The following is a 14865-nucleotide window of genomic DNA, read 5'->3' on the forward strand; positions in this document are numbered from 1 at the left end:
TCTCTCTCTCTCATGTGTCCATGAAAACACACTTATGTTCTTTGAACTGTCGACCGTAGAGCTACGAAGACGTAGAACCAAACATAGCACAGAATTCTCTCAGAAAGAACCGAAACAGGTGGTTCAGTTCCGTTAAACTTCTCTCAGAAAGAACCGAATCAAGTGGTTTAGTTCCGTTAAACTTCTCTCAGAAAGAACCGAATCAAGTGGTTCAGTTCCATTAAACTTCGAACAGAAAGAACCAAATCAAGTGGTTCAGTTCCATTAAACTTCAAACAGAAAGAACAGAAACAAACACTCAAGAGGATATCATTCAACCAACTGATGTGTCTTGCTTTGAAACCGGGGGGAAAGGAATGCTTGGCCGTGTCATACATCAATCATCATCTGGCCTGACGTAGATCTAGAATACTAAAGAGGCTCAGCAACTCAGATAAAGACATGAAAAGCTGCCACAATGGAGTTCACACTTATTCACTTTCCCTCAGCAATGTAGGCCGACCTATCAAAGTTTTATCAAGAGAACAGTAACACTTCTTTGTCTTGCATACACACTCCCATAGAAACATATATTACATCTAAATTATTATTTTTCTCATACTTACCATGGATTTGTGTTTTTCTAACAAGAGGACAGGACATGTTTTATTGACAATTTCCGACAGACTGGCTTGTTACTTGTTGTGGCTCACACATTGGACATTGGAGAAGCAGTAATGTTGGGTAGTGGATAGAGCTCTGTGATCAGTCTGTCAGTTCCAGAGATGGGAGACTGTCTGTCAGTAACAGTAACACTGGGGCTCTGGGCTCCACAATGGGACTGTGAGAGGCTTTGGCAATTCAGAGAGAGAGAGAGAGAGAGAGAGAGAGAGAGAGGGGAGAGAGAGAGAGAGAGAGAGAGAGAGAGAGAGAGAGAGAGAGAGAGAGAGAGAGAGAGAGAGAGAGAGAGAGAGAGAGAGAGAGAGAGAGAGAGAGAGAGAGAGAGAGAGAGAGAGAGAGAGAGAGAGAGAGAGAGAGAGAGAGAGAGAGAGAGAGAGAGAGAGAGAGAGAGAGAGAGAGAGAGAGAGAGAGAGAGAGAGAGAGAGAGAGAGAGAGAGAGAGAGAGAGAGAGAGAGAGAGAGAGAGAGAGAGAGAGAGAGGAGAGAGAGAGAGAGAGAGAGAGAGAGAGAGAGAGAGAGAGAGAGAGAGAGAGAGAGAGAGAGAGAGAGAGAGAGAGAGAGAGAGAGAGAGAGAGAGAGAGAGAGAGAGAGAGAGAGAGAGAGAGAGAGAGAGAGAGAGAGAGAGAGAGAGAGAGAGAGAGAGAGAGAGAGAGAGAGAGAGAGAGAGAGAGAGAGAGAGAGAGAGGGGAGAGAGAGAGAGAGAGAGAGAGAGAGAGAGAGAGAGAGAGAGAGAGAGAGAGAGAGAGAGAGAGAGAGAGAGAGAGAGAGAGAGAGAGAGAGAGAGAGAGAGAGAGAGAGAGAGAGAGAGAGAGAGAGAGAGAGAGAGAGAGAGAGAGAGAGAGAGAGAGAGGAGAGAGAGAGAGAGAGAGAGAGAGAGAGAGAGAGAGAGAGAGAGAGAGAGAGAGAGAGAGAGAGAGAGAGAGAGAGAGAGAGAGAGAGAGAGAGAGAGAGAGAGAGAGAACAGCATTTGCCTCCCGAGTGGCGCAGCGGTCTAAGGCACTAGAGGTGTCACTACAGACCCGGGTTCAATCCCAGGCTGTGTCGCAGCCGGCTGCGACCGGGAGACCCATGAGGCGGCGCACAATTGGCCGAGCGTAGTCCGGGTTAGGGGAGGGTTTGTCCGGCTGGGATGTCCTTGTCCCATCGCGCTCTAGCAACTCCTTGTGGTGGGCCGGGCGCATGCACGCTGACTTCGGTTGCCAGTTGTACAGTGTTTCCTCTGACACATTGGTGGGGCTGGCTTCCGGGTTAAGCGAGCAGTGTGTCAAGAAGCAGTGCGACTGGGCAGGGTCGTGTTTCGGAGGACGCGTGGCTTTCGACCTTTGCCTCTCCCGATTCCGTAGGGGAGTTGCAGCGATATGACAAGACTGTAACTACCAATTGGATATCACGAAATTGGGGAGAAAAAGGGAGAAATAGTAAATAAAATACAAATTATGATAAAGAATAGACAGCATTTGAGAGAAGGTGAAAGAGAGGAGGGGGAAGAACAGAGTGATGGAGAGACAGCCAACAAAGGAGAGAGGAAGAGGGGATGAGCAACAGAGAAAGAGAGAGAGCCCCGTGGTCCCACCGTAATATCAGTGTGACACTAAAACAAAGACACAGCTCCACTCCGTCAAACACTGTGACAGCCCCCGAATCCCCAACAACACAACAGTAGCTACAGTATGCTGTGGTCCTGTGTACAGTGCAATGCCCACAGCAGCTCACACTTCACAGGCATCCCCATTCCCTTTCTAAAAGCCAACACACACACACACGCTTGTACGCACACACACAATCACGGGCGCTCACATGCACACATGTGCTATCCCACACTTGCTAATGCGCGCACGCACACACACACGCAGACATACACACACCTCAGGCTGCCCCTGTGGAGACAGTCTAGTCCTGTACTTACCCTGTAGCTGCATGACTGTATCCCATGTCTGTGTGTCGCTGTCGGATTCCCCCAAAGTTGTTCTTCGTGTGTCCACATAATAACTCCTCTGTGTGGTGTTGATGCAGTGAGTCTGTCCTCTTTTGAATACTGAAACTGACATGCACTGTGGTCGTATAGTGTCCTCTGTTCTGTTCTGTGCTTGTGCTGTCTATACCGGACAGCCTCCGCTGACACACAGACAAACTCACAGACTCCTGTTCTTCTGACCCTGCACACACCTCGTATCACCAGAGACACAGAGAGAGGTTCACACAGAGGTCAAACCCCCTACTACGACCCAGCCAGCCAGCCTGGAGAAGAGGTCAAAGGTCAGCCAGCAGGAAGCAGAAACCTCACTCTGCCGTTTTCTCCTCCTTTCTGCAGCGATGACCTTCCTCCAGACTCACCCTCGGGGGAGGAGGGACAGAGAGAGGGAGAAGGGGAGCCCAAACCCCAGCAGCATGAGCCCCAAGCCCAGCCCCAACCTGAACCCCAGCCTCAGCCCAAACCCGAGGGCACGAGCGTGGGGGAAGCACAGCAGGAGGTCACCCCCGCAGCCTCCCGCTCACCTAGCGGAGGGGAACTTGAGCAGGAGGAGGGAGAGCGAGGAGATAAGGCGCAGGAGGAGGAGGAGATAAAGCAGAAAGAGGTGGTGGAGACGCAGCAGGAGCAGCAGCATGAGGGAGAGGCGGCAGTAGAGGCTGAGGTGGAGGAGGAGGAAGAGGAGGGGGCAGAGGCCCGGGGGGGAGCGGCGGGGAGGAGGGCCAGCCTGCACCACACAGCTTCCCCCATGAGGGTGCAGCGCAACGGGGCCTGCTCGCACTCCGCCACCTCCGACTACGAGCTCTCGCTCGACCTCAAAAACAAGCAGGTAGGGTGTGTGGGGGGGTGGGGTGGGGGACGGCTTGGGTTGTACTGTGTGTCTTGTGGTCTTTGTGGTCGTTTGTTTAGGTTCTGTCTGAGGTCAAGGCTGTTTGTTTTGTCTGTTGAGGCTGTTGTTGTTTTGGTGCACCTGGGATTGTTTGTTTGTTATGGCTGTTTTTTTGTGGATTGGCCTCGGCTGGCCTTTTGATTGACATTATTTGCCTTTGAAGTTGGCTCTGCAGATGTTCTTAGGGTGTTTTGGGTTGTTGAGTCTAGTGTCTTCCTCATTAACATGAATATCATCATCGCCATTGTCATTTTCACCTTCATTGACATAACATGGCTTTTTTATTTTGAACAGATGTGGAACGGTGACCTTCACTGAGGCGGTGTGTGTTTGTTCTTACAGTACCTTCTGCTGCTGTGTGGCAGCTTGTTGTTTAACGATTGGCTCACACTGTGTGTCTAATGTCTGGGAGGTTTTCAAATGGAAAAAATGTAGTTGTTTCCCGCCAACTCTTTCTCTCACTCACACAATCACACATTCTCTTGTATAGATGATGCATCGTCATGGTAACATAATGAAGTAATATTCCCGATGGTGGTTGTACTGCATGCATGGACTAAACTCATGTCTTCTCTCCTGGTCTGTTTGTCTTATGTTGTTTTCACCTTAACATCATATGTTCAGAGTTGCCATGTCTAGACTAGAAACTCTACTGTACATGTAGTAAGTGTTCAGGAAATCATCCATGTGTGATGGCCATGCTAACATACAGAGACCCATCTCCCTGTTCTGTGTCTCACAACTCATTTGCATGATGTGTGTGTGTACGTGCGTGTGGGCGTGTGGGCGTGTGGGCGTCTGTACGTGAACTCCGTGTGTGTGTGTGTGCCTGTGCTTGCATGTGTGTTTGTTGTGTGTGCGTCCGTGTGTGTGTGTGTGTGTGCCTGTGCTTACCTGTGTGTGTGTGTGTGTTCTCATCATCCCATTCATCAGAGACGTTGGATTCATCAGACACTCATCTGCATATGAGGGGCCTTGACCACCCCATTCCCATCCCGTCCTCTGACCTTCAACCAGGTAACCTTTCCATTCCCATCTCGTCCACTGACCTTCAACCAGGTAACCTTTCCATTCCCATCTCGTCCACTGACCTTCAACCAGGTAACCTTTCCATTCCCATCTCGTCCACTGATCTTCAACCAGGTAACCTTTCCATTCCCATCTCGTCCACTGACCTTCAACCAGGTAACCTTTCCATTCCCATCTCGTCCAATGACCTTCAACCAGGTAAGGCAACCTTTCCATTTCCAGCTCTCACACAGATCATCAGTCACACCTCAAGACCAAGTATTGGTTCAGGAAAATATTTACACCCCTAGACTTTTTCCACATTTTATTGTGTTACAGCCTGAATTTAAAATTGATTACGTTTATATTTTGTGTCACTGGCCTACACAATACCCCATAATGTCAAAGTGGAATTATGTTTTTATAAATTAATTAAAAATGAAAAGCTGAAATGTCTTGAGTCAATAAGTATTCAACCCCTTTGTATGGCAAGCCTAAATAAGTTCAGGAGTAAAAATGTGCTCAAGTCACATAATAAGTTGCATGGACTCACTTTGTGTGCAATAATAGTGTTTAACATGATTTTTAAACGACTACCTCATCTCTGTACCCCACACATACAATTACCTGTAAGGTACCTAATTTCAAACACAGATTCAACCACAATGACCAGGGAGGTTTTCCAATGCCTCACAAAGAAGGGGACCTATTGGTTGATGGATAAAAAATTAAAAAAGCAGACATTGAATATCCCTTTGAGCATGATGAAGTTATTGACTACACTTTGGATGGCATATCAATACACCCAGTTACTACAAAGATACAGGTGTCCTTCCTAACTCAGTTGCCGAAGAGGAAGGAAACCGCTTAGGGATATCACCATGAGGCCAATGGTGACTTTAAAACAGTTACAGAGTTTAATGGCTGTGATAGGAGAAAACTAAGGATGGATCAACAACATACTAACCTAAATTACAGAATGAAAAGAAGGAAGCCTGTACAGAATACAAATATTCCAAAGCATGCATCCTGTTTGCAATAAGGCACTAAAGCAAAACATTTGTCAAAGAAATGAACTTTATGTCCCGAATACAAAGTATTATGTTTGGGGCAAATCCAACACAACACATCACTGAGTACCACTCTTCATTTTTGGGGGGGATAAAAAGAAACGGAATAGAGCTAAGCACAGGCAAAATCCTAGAGGAAAACCTAGTTCAGCCTGCATTCCAACAGACACTGGGAGTTAAATTCACCTTTCAGCGTGACAATAACCTAAAACACAAGGCCAAATCTACATTGGAGTTGCTTACCAAGACGACATTGACTGTTCCTGAGTGGCCTAGTTATAGTTTTTACTTAAATCACCTTGAAATTCTATGGCAAAAATTGAAAATGGCTATCTAGCGATGGTCAACAACCGACTTAGACAGAGCTTGAAGAATTTAAAAAAGAATAATGTGCAAATATTGTACAATCCAGGTGTGCAGATCTCTTAGAGACTTACCCAGAAAGACTCACAGCTGTAATCACTGCCAAAGGTGATTCTAACATGTATTGACTCAGGGGTGTGAATACTTATGTAAATTAGATATTTCTGTATTCAATTTCAATTTCACCCCTACTCTCCATCCTCACCCCTATTTCACCCATACTCTCCTTCATCCTCACCCCTATTTCACCCCTACTCTCCCTCAGCCTCACCCCTATTTCACCCCTTCTCTCCTTCATCCTCACCCCTATTTCACCCATACTCTCGCTCATCCTCACCCCATTTCACGCCTTAATCACCTTCATCCTCACCCCTATTTCACCCCTACTCTCCCTCATCCTCACCCCTATTTCACCCCTTATCACCCTCGTCCTCACCTCTATTTCACCCCTTATCACCCTCATCCTCACCCATATTTCACCCCTTATCTCCCTTACGCTCACCTCGAGTCCTTATTAAGATTTAAACCCCCCCACCTCGTCACTCTTTTAATCTCTCTTGTAAAGATTATCTCCATCACTGCCTCCCTCTCTTTGTGTCAGCATTGCTTCACATGTCTGATGTGTTAGATTGATCTTCTGTCCGGAGAGAGGAACCCCAGATGAGGTTTCAGTCCACAGCCTACAGGTGGAGGAGTAGGGCCTGCCACAGATTAGCGTCAGAGTGATGCCATCACAAGGACGATACCTTGATTACTGCAGCAACAGCCCCTAAGGCTGTTTATACAATATGTGCTCACGTAGAGAGTTTTCATAGGCAAAATGCCATAGTATATTGTTCACTCTATATTTAACGTGAACGTTTTTCAGAGCCAAGATTTTGCTATTTGGCTATGTAAGTATTGTAAATTAGTACAATCATAGTTAATCATGACCAGGACAAAGGTAGTGTTCACAAAAGGCTTTTGATGTACTCTGAAATCAATATTCCTGTCATTAAAATCTCCTTGCTCAAGGATAAGCTTAACCACCATGTGATTTTATACAAAATACATTCACACAGCATAGCCTGCTCTGTAGGTGGTTTTGGGGGTAGAGAGCTCATTGCAAGTTAATCGCGTGGGTCCAATCAGTCCTGTACAATAACATTTGGTCTAATACCATTAGTTGTACAAGTATCCCAGTTGATAGGCTGGTTGATGAAGGCTCCCTCTAGTGGCTTTTCCCTGAGTCCCATTTGTCAAATTCCCACCATTTTGTCTCTGGGCCCATAATTGCCTTTTTGTGCTGCAGATTCCTTCTTGAGAAAGCATTGGATTTGAGCCCCATTAATCAAACTTCATTTATTTCTGTAGTGTTTCTCAGCGGCGGGGTGAGGGATGTTATCAGGCTGCCTGTGTTCCCACGAAATCACACTCCAAACCTCCGCCAGAGAGAGGGGATATTTATGAGCAATACTGTACATCTCACAACGCCATTATGGAAATGCGAGCTAAGTAATCCGCATCAACCTAACTTTTCAAGCATGTTTTTTTGGGGGGGGAGGAGAGGCGCGCCACGTCTGAAAGTTCAATATGTTTACCCGAGCGTCTTTAAACTGTTGATGCTTAGAAATGGGTGGATTAGCACATTTTATGACACCGTCGGCTGGGTATGCTGAGAGCAGTGAAAACTGATCGTATCCCGTCTTCAACACTCTACAACCTGACGGGTTTGCGTTCTAGAGATTAAATGTTTTGAGCGACGGGTCGATGGAATCCTGTCAAGTTCATTTTTTATCTTCTGCCAGCTTTTTGCGTCGGTTGAACTGTCACTATTTATGCCTTTTGAGAAGTGAACGTAGAATCTCCAACTTCTTCTCACAAGAAAAGTTAATAGACCTCAAAGGGTTGAAGTCGATGCTCAATAAGTCAACTACTTACTCGACCTCAGTGGTGGCTGCTGAGGGGACAGCTCATAATAACACCATTCCACATATCCCGCTCCCATCCTCCCCAATTAAGGTGCCACCAACCTCCTGTGCTTGACCTACTGTAGGTTATTGCTTGACTCTCTTACATTGTGGGCACCAAATGCATCTCCATTCCTGATAAACAGTAAGAGCTGTTCTGATTGGTGCTCTATTTCTCAGAATTAGCTGTAACCCAAAGCACAGTATAACGCCATAATCATGTAAAGTTGACCATTTTCATGGTGCAAAAAAACTGACTTGACATGAATGAGCTTATAATTAGGAGGTAGCATTAGTCGTGCCCTCTCAACTGTGTGTTTGCTGCATGCAAATTTAATAATCTGCTATTTAAACTCTGTGCCAGAGTTCAATTAGAGGGTGACACTCATAAATATGCATGGGTCACTAAGGTAAACGTCAATGAATACGATGAACAAACAAATTCAACTGAGGATAACTTTTTCTGAACTCAAAATTATTCAAAATCCCTGCAGTGTGTTTAGCTCATAATTGACTTCAGGCTGAGTGTGTGTGCGTGTTCATTTTGTTGTCCACCTGTATTGTGACATTTGGTGAGATGAAGTGAATGGGTTGCGTGACAGACTGTGAATGCCAGCTCGTCCTTGGAGACTATTCACCCAGATGAATGCAGCCAGGGAGAAGGCCAAGAGATACTATCCGTAGCACATTTCTCTGAATAGCCAGATCTGATAAGCCAGAACAAAAAAATAGCACATAAAAAAACAGATTGTTCTCCATAGACAGTCTGACCTTTAATGTTGGAAACCATTTTTATTCGTGGCATAAACATCCCCCTTCGAAAATACACTCTGAATGCGCTATTTCTGCAAGCCTCGGGGTATTAATATTTCAGTGGCAAAGAGGCAGAGTCCCATCTCTCATACCCAGACTGGTCTTGCTTCAATCTATCAGCAGCACCTCCATACGCTCATAAAGTCAAAAGCCTGGTTGTGTGTCTGAATTCTATCTGCCCTATAAACTCCACTAGGCTCTCACCCTTTGACCCCCTAGTGTTACGTTCGGTTATCAAACCATATTATAACCCCAAACGACCATTTCCCTCATGTTAGATCGGTGTCATCTCAGCTTTTTAGAAATACATTTTTCTAGATTTTTATTTGAAGAGTTCTCAAAACTTTCTTTCTGTATGAAATTCACACAAACTTGACATTTGACCTTTACTGTGTGTACTCTCTAATTCCACTGTTTTGGGATGTCTTTATACCTGGAAAGGTTTTTGAAAGCTAGCCTTTTCACCTTATGACTGTTAATGTTCATCCCATCATCTCACTATCTCACATCCCCATCTCTCCATCTCCCCTCCCATATCAGAGCGCCTGCCTTGGTACTGTTTTGTCAGGATGTACCATTTTGTCGGGATGTTTTTCCCCATTGTTTCCCGGTGACTTGCGGGAACATCGGGTCAGGCCGGCGCTGATCCGCCTGTCAAACCCGATTTGGCAGCCCGGGCGGAACAGAGTGGTGTCATCTCCGTTCCCTCAGGCCATGGCGTCCCTGGAATGATCTCTCTTCGTCAGCGCATAGTGAAGTGATCAGAAGCAGAATTGACAGCTGGCTCCCTCTCTCTCTGCCTTTCTTTAATTCCCAACCTCTCCATTCATCCATCTCTTTCCAATGTCTTCCTATTTTCCCTTTTCCTGCTTTATACCTCTACCACAGGGCTCTCCAACCCTGTTCCTGGAGATCCACCCTCCTGTAGGTTTTCGCTCCAACCCCAGTTGTAACTAACCTGATTCAGCTCATCAACCAGCTAATTATTAGAATCAGGTGCGCTAGATTAGGGTTGGGGTGAAAACCTACAGGACGGTAGCTCTCCAGGAACAGGGTTGGAGAGCCCTGCTCTACCATATCTCCATTGCCCCTCAGTCTACCTCTTTTAGTTCCACTACCCACCTTCCCCTGCCTCCCTCCATCCCACCATCTCTCTATCCTGCTCACCCAGGCTCTCAGTGTCTAATGGAGATGGCAGAGTGTATCAAAGAGATACAGGCTCAGATAAAGCTGTGACATGACCTATATTCTTTATGCACCGTCCCCTACCAACTCATTCAGAAGGCAAAGCCAAACAAGCCAAACTGCTGCCTTTAATCAAACGCAGCCCCCTCCAAGCTCCCGGCTCAGATCCAAGGCTACCTCTGCCTCAGACATTCTTTCTGTAATTCGTTTGGACGAGCAACACCATTCTGAGTGATGAGTCGTGGTTATTACCTTAACTCTGTATTTTTAAGCCTCCCCATTCTGTCCAGGCGAAGTCAGCAGAGTGACGAAGCTGACTTTGTCATATTGAGTGTGTACTCAAAGTTCCATCTGTCGGAACATTCCAGATAGATAAAAAGTGATGAATATCCAAGGCAAGGCCCGATCCCGGTATGCGGGAAAGAGAAAGCGACGTTCTCAATGTGAGATGCTGCAGAGAGACTATAGACTATAGCTAAAAGTGCCGGGCTCATTCAGAACAACCTAAATATTCTCCCAACATCTCTTCCCTTTCTCACAGAGGCCTCGCTGCAGTGCAATGTAAAAGGGAGCCGATAAGATGGATTTCTCAGTGTCATTTTGGTTTTCTAAAGAGCCTTTCTAAGGGATAGAGTTCTCCAAATGACAATGGGGCAAGATTGCATCATGCTGCAGCCACCCCACTTATCGCAAATTGCAAAGCCTAGTGGGCATTATTGCCTGGCTATCTGTTCTTCCCCACAGAAGTCCATAGGAGGCAGGTGACTTTGTTTGGGACTGCAGAGGGAGATTTGCGATCGAAAGTCACACGTTGATCCCCTGGTGGCCCCGAAATCCCTTCTAAAACCATTCACCCAATTGCCTTTGAGCCACAGGGGGATATTTGACGTGAACGGACTTAATCCTTGTGTCCATATCTGTTCCGGATCCTTTCACCGGCTCAAGTCCTCAACTGAGCAGACACTCATATGTCGGCAACCTAGTGGCAAGATGGAGAATAGCACCACATTCTCTATGTTCTCAGAGAGCATTGGAGAGATCAACCCATAGGAGAGTGTAAAGGGTTGACCCAGTTAGTTTAACTGAAGAAGGTATAACTGACACATCCATAGGCCAGAGATTGCCACAGCCATCAAATGCAAAGAAACTCAAGAAATATATAGAATTCTCACAGCTCTCAGAGATGTTCAGACTCTGATTGTTCTGTGAAGAGAGTAGGGAAAGGTTCCATACGTTATTTTATCCCTTCCCAAATCAAATCAGAACTTCCTCAGTTCTGTCTTCTATCTTTATCTCACAGTCATTTATTTCCAGGCCCAATTAATAGCTTTCAGATGATTCAGTGTAGTAGAGAGAGAAGTGTGCATCTCAATCGCACCCACAGATAGTGGTTCTGATTAATTGAAGGCAATGAACGGTTTGGCCACACAGATATGACGCAGACAGTAACACTTTTTTCTCCCTCTCCTAAATATGCCTTTTTTCTGCCAAGATCATTTACTATCAGCATATCTTGCTGAAGACCCTATCCCTGACCCCACTCTACTATATAACACCATGCTGCTGAAGACCCTATCCGTGACCCCACTCTACTATATAACACCATGCTGCTGAAGACCCTATCCGTGACCCCACTCTACTATATAACACCATGCTGCTGAAGACCCTATCCGTGACCCCACTCTACTATATAACACCATGCTGCTGAAGACCCTATCCGTGACCCCACTCTACTATATAACACCATGCTGCTGAAGACCCTATCCGTGACCCCACTCTACTATATAACACCATGCTGCTGAAGACCCTATCCGTGACCCCACTCTACTATATAACACCATGCTGTCTCTATAAGCTTGGCACATCTAGCCACTGGGAATTTTGCCTATTCTGCAAGGCAAAACTGCTCCAGCTCCTTCAAGTTGGATGGGTTCCGCTAGTGTACAGCAATCTTTAAGTCATACCACAGATTCTCAATTGGATTGAGGTCTGGGCTTTGACTAGGCCATTCCAATACATTTCAATGTTTCCCCCTAAACCACTCAAGTGTTGCTTTAGCAGTATGCTTAGGGTCATTGTCCAGCTGGAAGGTGAACCTCCATCCCAGTCTCAAATCTCTGGAAGACTGAAACAGGTTTCCCTCAAGAATTTCCCTGTATTTAGCGCCATCCATCATTCCTTCAATTCTGACCAGTTTCCCAGTCCCTGCCGATGAATAACATGCTGCCACCACCATGCTTCACTGTGGGGATGGTGTTCTCAGGGTGATGAGAGGTGTTGGGTTTGCGCCAGACATAGCGTTTTCCTTGATGGCCAAAAAGCTCAATTTTAGTCTCATCTGACCAGAGTACCTTCTTCCATATGTTTGGGGAGTCTCCCACATGGCTTTTGGCAAACACCAAACGTGTTTGCTTATTTTTTTCTTTAAGCAATGGCTTTTTTCTGGCCTCTCTTCCGTAAAGCCCAGCTCTGTGTAGTGTACTGCTTAAAGTGGTCCTATGGACAGATACTCCAATCTCTGCTGTGGAGCTTTTCAGCTCCTTCAGGGTTATCTTTGGTCTCTTTGTTGCCACTTTGATGAATGCCCTCCTTGCATGGTCCGTGAGTTTTGGTGGGCGGCCCTCTCTTGGCAGGTTTGTTGTGGTGCCATATTCTTTCCATTTTTTAATAATGGATTTAATGGTGCTCCGTGGGATGTTCAAAGTTTTTTTTTATAACCCAACCCTGATCTGTACTTCTCCACAACTTTGTCCCTGACCTGTTTGAAGAGCTCCTTGGTCTTCATGGTGCCGCTTGCTTGGTGGTGCCCCTTGCTTAGTGGTGTTGCAGACTCTGGGGCCTTTCAGAACAGGTGTATATATACTGAGATCATGTGACAGATCATGTGACACCTAGATTGCACACAGGTGGACTTTATTTAACTAATTATGTGACTTCTGAAGGTAATTGGTTGCACCATATCTTATTTAGGGGCTTCATAGCAAAGGGGGTGAATACATATGCACGCACCACTTTTCCATTATTTATTTATTTTTAAGTTATTTTATTCATTTCACTTCACCAATTTTGACTATTTTGTTTATGTCCATTACATGAAATCCAAATAAAAATCCATTTAAATTACAGGTTGTAATACAACAAAATAGGAAAAACGCCAAGGGGGATGAATACTTTTGCAAGGCACTGTACATGTTCAGGTTCATGTCCATTTGCATTAGACCCTATCTATGTCATTGTGTTTCAATGGTCGTCATGGTCACCTCTTGTCATTTGGAGTAACTGTAGCCTTATTTGAGTGGAACATAAAGGAGGGTATTTTATACTATCTCATTCATTAGTCCATTGTGTTTTTGGCCATTTAAAGAAGAGGTATTCAGGGCATGTCTTTGTGAATGTGGATGCTGGTGCGTAGAGACAGCATCTTGTTCATCTTGAGGGAGAACCGAGTGCTAAGTGGTATTTTTTATATGCTTTGTGTTTGTGTTTTCTCCCAGCTTTTATTTTTTGCCTACATTGAAATCCCCTCTTCATGTCATATAATGTTTTGTTACCCAACTTCCTTGTACTGTCATCTGCTGCATGTAGCATTCAAATATCCAAGCAGCCCAGTTTCACTCATACCTCTCCTGTCTCCCTCTCCTCCGTGTTTTCCAGATCGAAATGTTAGAGCACAAATACGGCGGCCACCTCATCTCCCGCCGCGCCGCAACCAAGATCCAGACCGCCTTCCGCCAGTACCAGCTCAGCAAGAACTTCGAGAAGATCCGCAACTCCCTACTGGAGAGTCGCCTGCCGCGGCGCATCTCCATGCGCAAGGTGCGCGTGCAGAACGCTGAGGGCTTCTCCGCCGAGCGGGCGCTGGCCGAAGGCTGCAACCTGGCAGGTATCCCCCTGGTGCGCTCGCCATCACTGCCCGCCACAGTGGGCGGCACCCTGACCGACCTGGAGGACTCATTCACAGAGCAGGTGCAGTCGCTGGCCAAGTCCATCGACGACGCACTCAGCAACTGGAGCCTGAAGACCATGTGCTCCCTCCAGGAAGGAGGGGCCTACCAGTTCAGTGCCGAGTCCTTCAGTGCGGTCGGGGCCGGGGGAGGAGGGGAGGTGGGAGGAGGAGGGTTGGACCAGGCTTTTCTCCAGAGCATGTCAGGTGGGGAGAATCCAGGCGACCTGCCCCGCAGCGCCAGCAAGCTGCTGATGGCCTTCCGCGACGTGACCGTTCAGATCGACAATCAGAACTTCCGCATGTCCTCCTCCGTCATGGAATCATCGGCCTCTGTCTCCATGGGAAACTGCGTCCAGCAGCAGCAGGGGGGCGCAGCCACCACCCCCACCACGCCCACCGCTACCCCGCCATCACCACCTAAAAAGCCCTCCCCTTCTCCCCCTGAAGAGGTCCCCACCGAACCCACAGACCCTCCTGTCCCTCCCCAAGAGTCCCCTCCGCCCCAGGAACTAGTGATAGAAGGAGACGGGCAGGACGCCGACTTCCCTGCGCCCCCGCCCAGTGAAGAGGAGCTGGAGGAGGAGGAGGGCCAGCAACCCCCCTTAACCCCCCTGGACAAACTAGCCAACCCCCAGACCCCGGAGGTGGTTGTCCAGCCCGTCCAGCCACCTCAACCCCAGGATGGTGCACCCTCGGTGGGATCCCCATCCACCGAGGCCCTGGAGGCCAAGCGGAGAGGCTCGGAGACGGCTGAAACCAGTTCAGAGCAGATAAGCAGCAGTAACAGCACATCCACGGAGGCGCGCTCGGCATCGGAGGCCTCATCCAAGGAGGCTCTGCAGGCCATGATCCTAAGCCTGCCGCGCTACCACTGCGAGAACCCGGCCAGCTGCAAGTCGCCCACGCTCTCAACCGACGTCATGCGCAAGCGCCTCTACCGCATCGGCCTCAACCTCTTCAATGTGTGAGTACCCAACCATTCCCTCCTCACCCAGACTGGGTTGGTGAAAGCAA

At 47.2% G+C, this 14865-nt stretch overlaps 1 protein-coding gene across 5 annotated transcripts in view; it reads left to right on the top strand.

The window, feature by feature from the left end:
• The window catches only part of LOC121549858 (IQ motif and SEC7 domain-containing protein 3-like), a 169400-nt gene that overhangs the window by 76575 nt on the left and 77960 nt on the right, over positions 1-14865 (top strand). For 4 of the 5 annotated variants that reach the window (XM_041861802.2, XM_041861811.2, XM_041861827.2 and 1 more), the window contains exons 3-4: positions 2971-3457; positions 13560-14815. In XM_041861802.2, coding sequence (XP_041717736.2) covers positions 2971-3457; positions 13560-14815 — 1743 coding nt within the window. The remainder of the gene's footprint in view (positions 1-2970; positions 3458-13559; positions 14816-14865) is intronic. The other variant, XM_041861833.2, reaches the window with a different exon arrangement.

The sequence above is a fragment of the Coregonus clupeaformis genome, chromosome 2 (genome assembly GCF_020615455.1).
Source record: "Coregonus clupeaformis isolate EN_2021a chromosome 2, ASM2061545v1, whole genome shotgun sequence".
Lineage (NCBI taxonomy): Eukaryota > Metazoa > Chordata > Actinopteri > Salmoniformes > Salmonidae > Coregonus > Coregonus clupeaformis.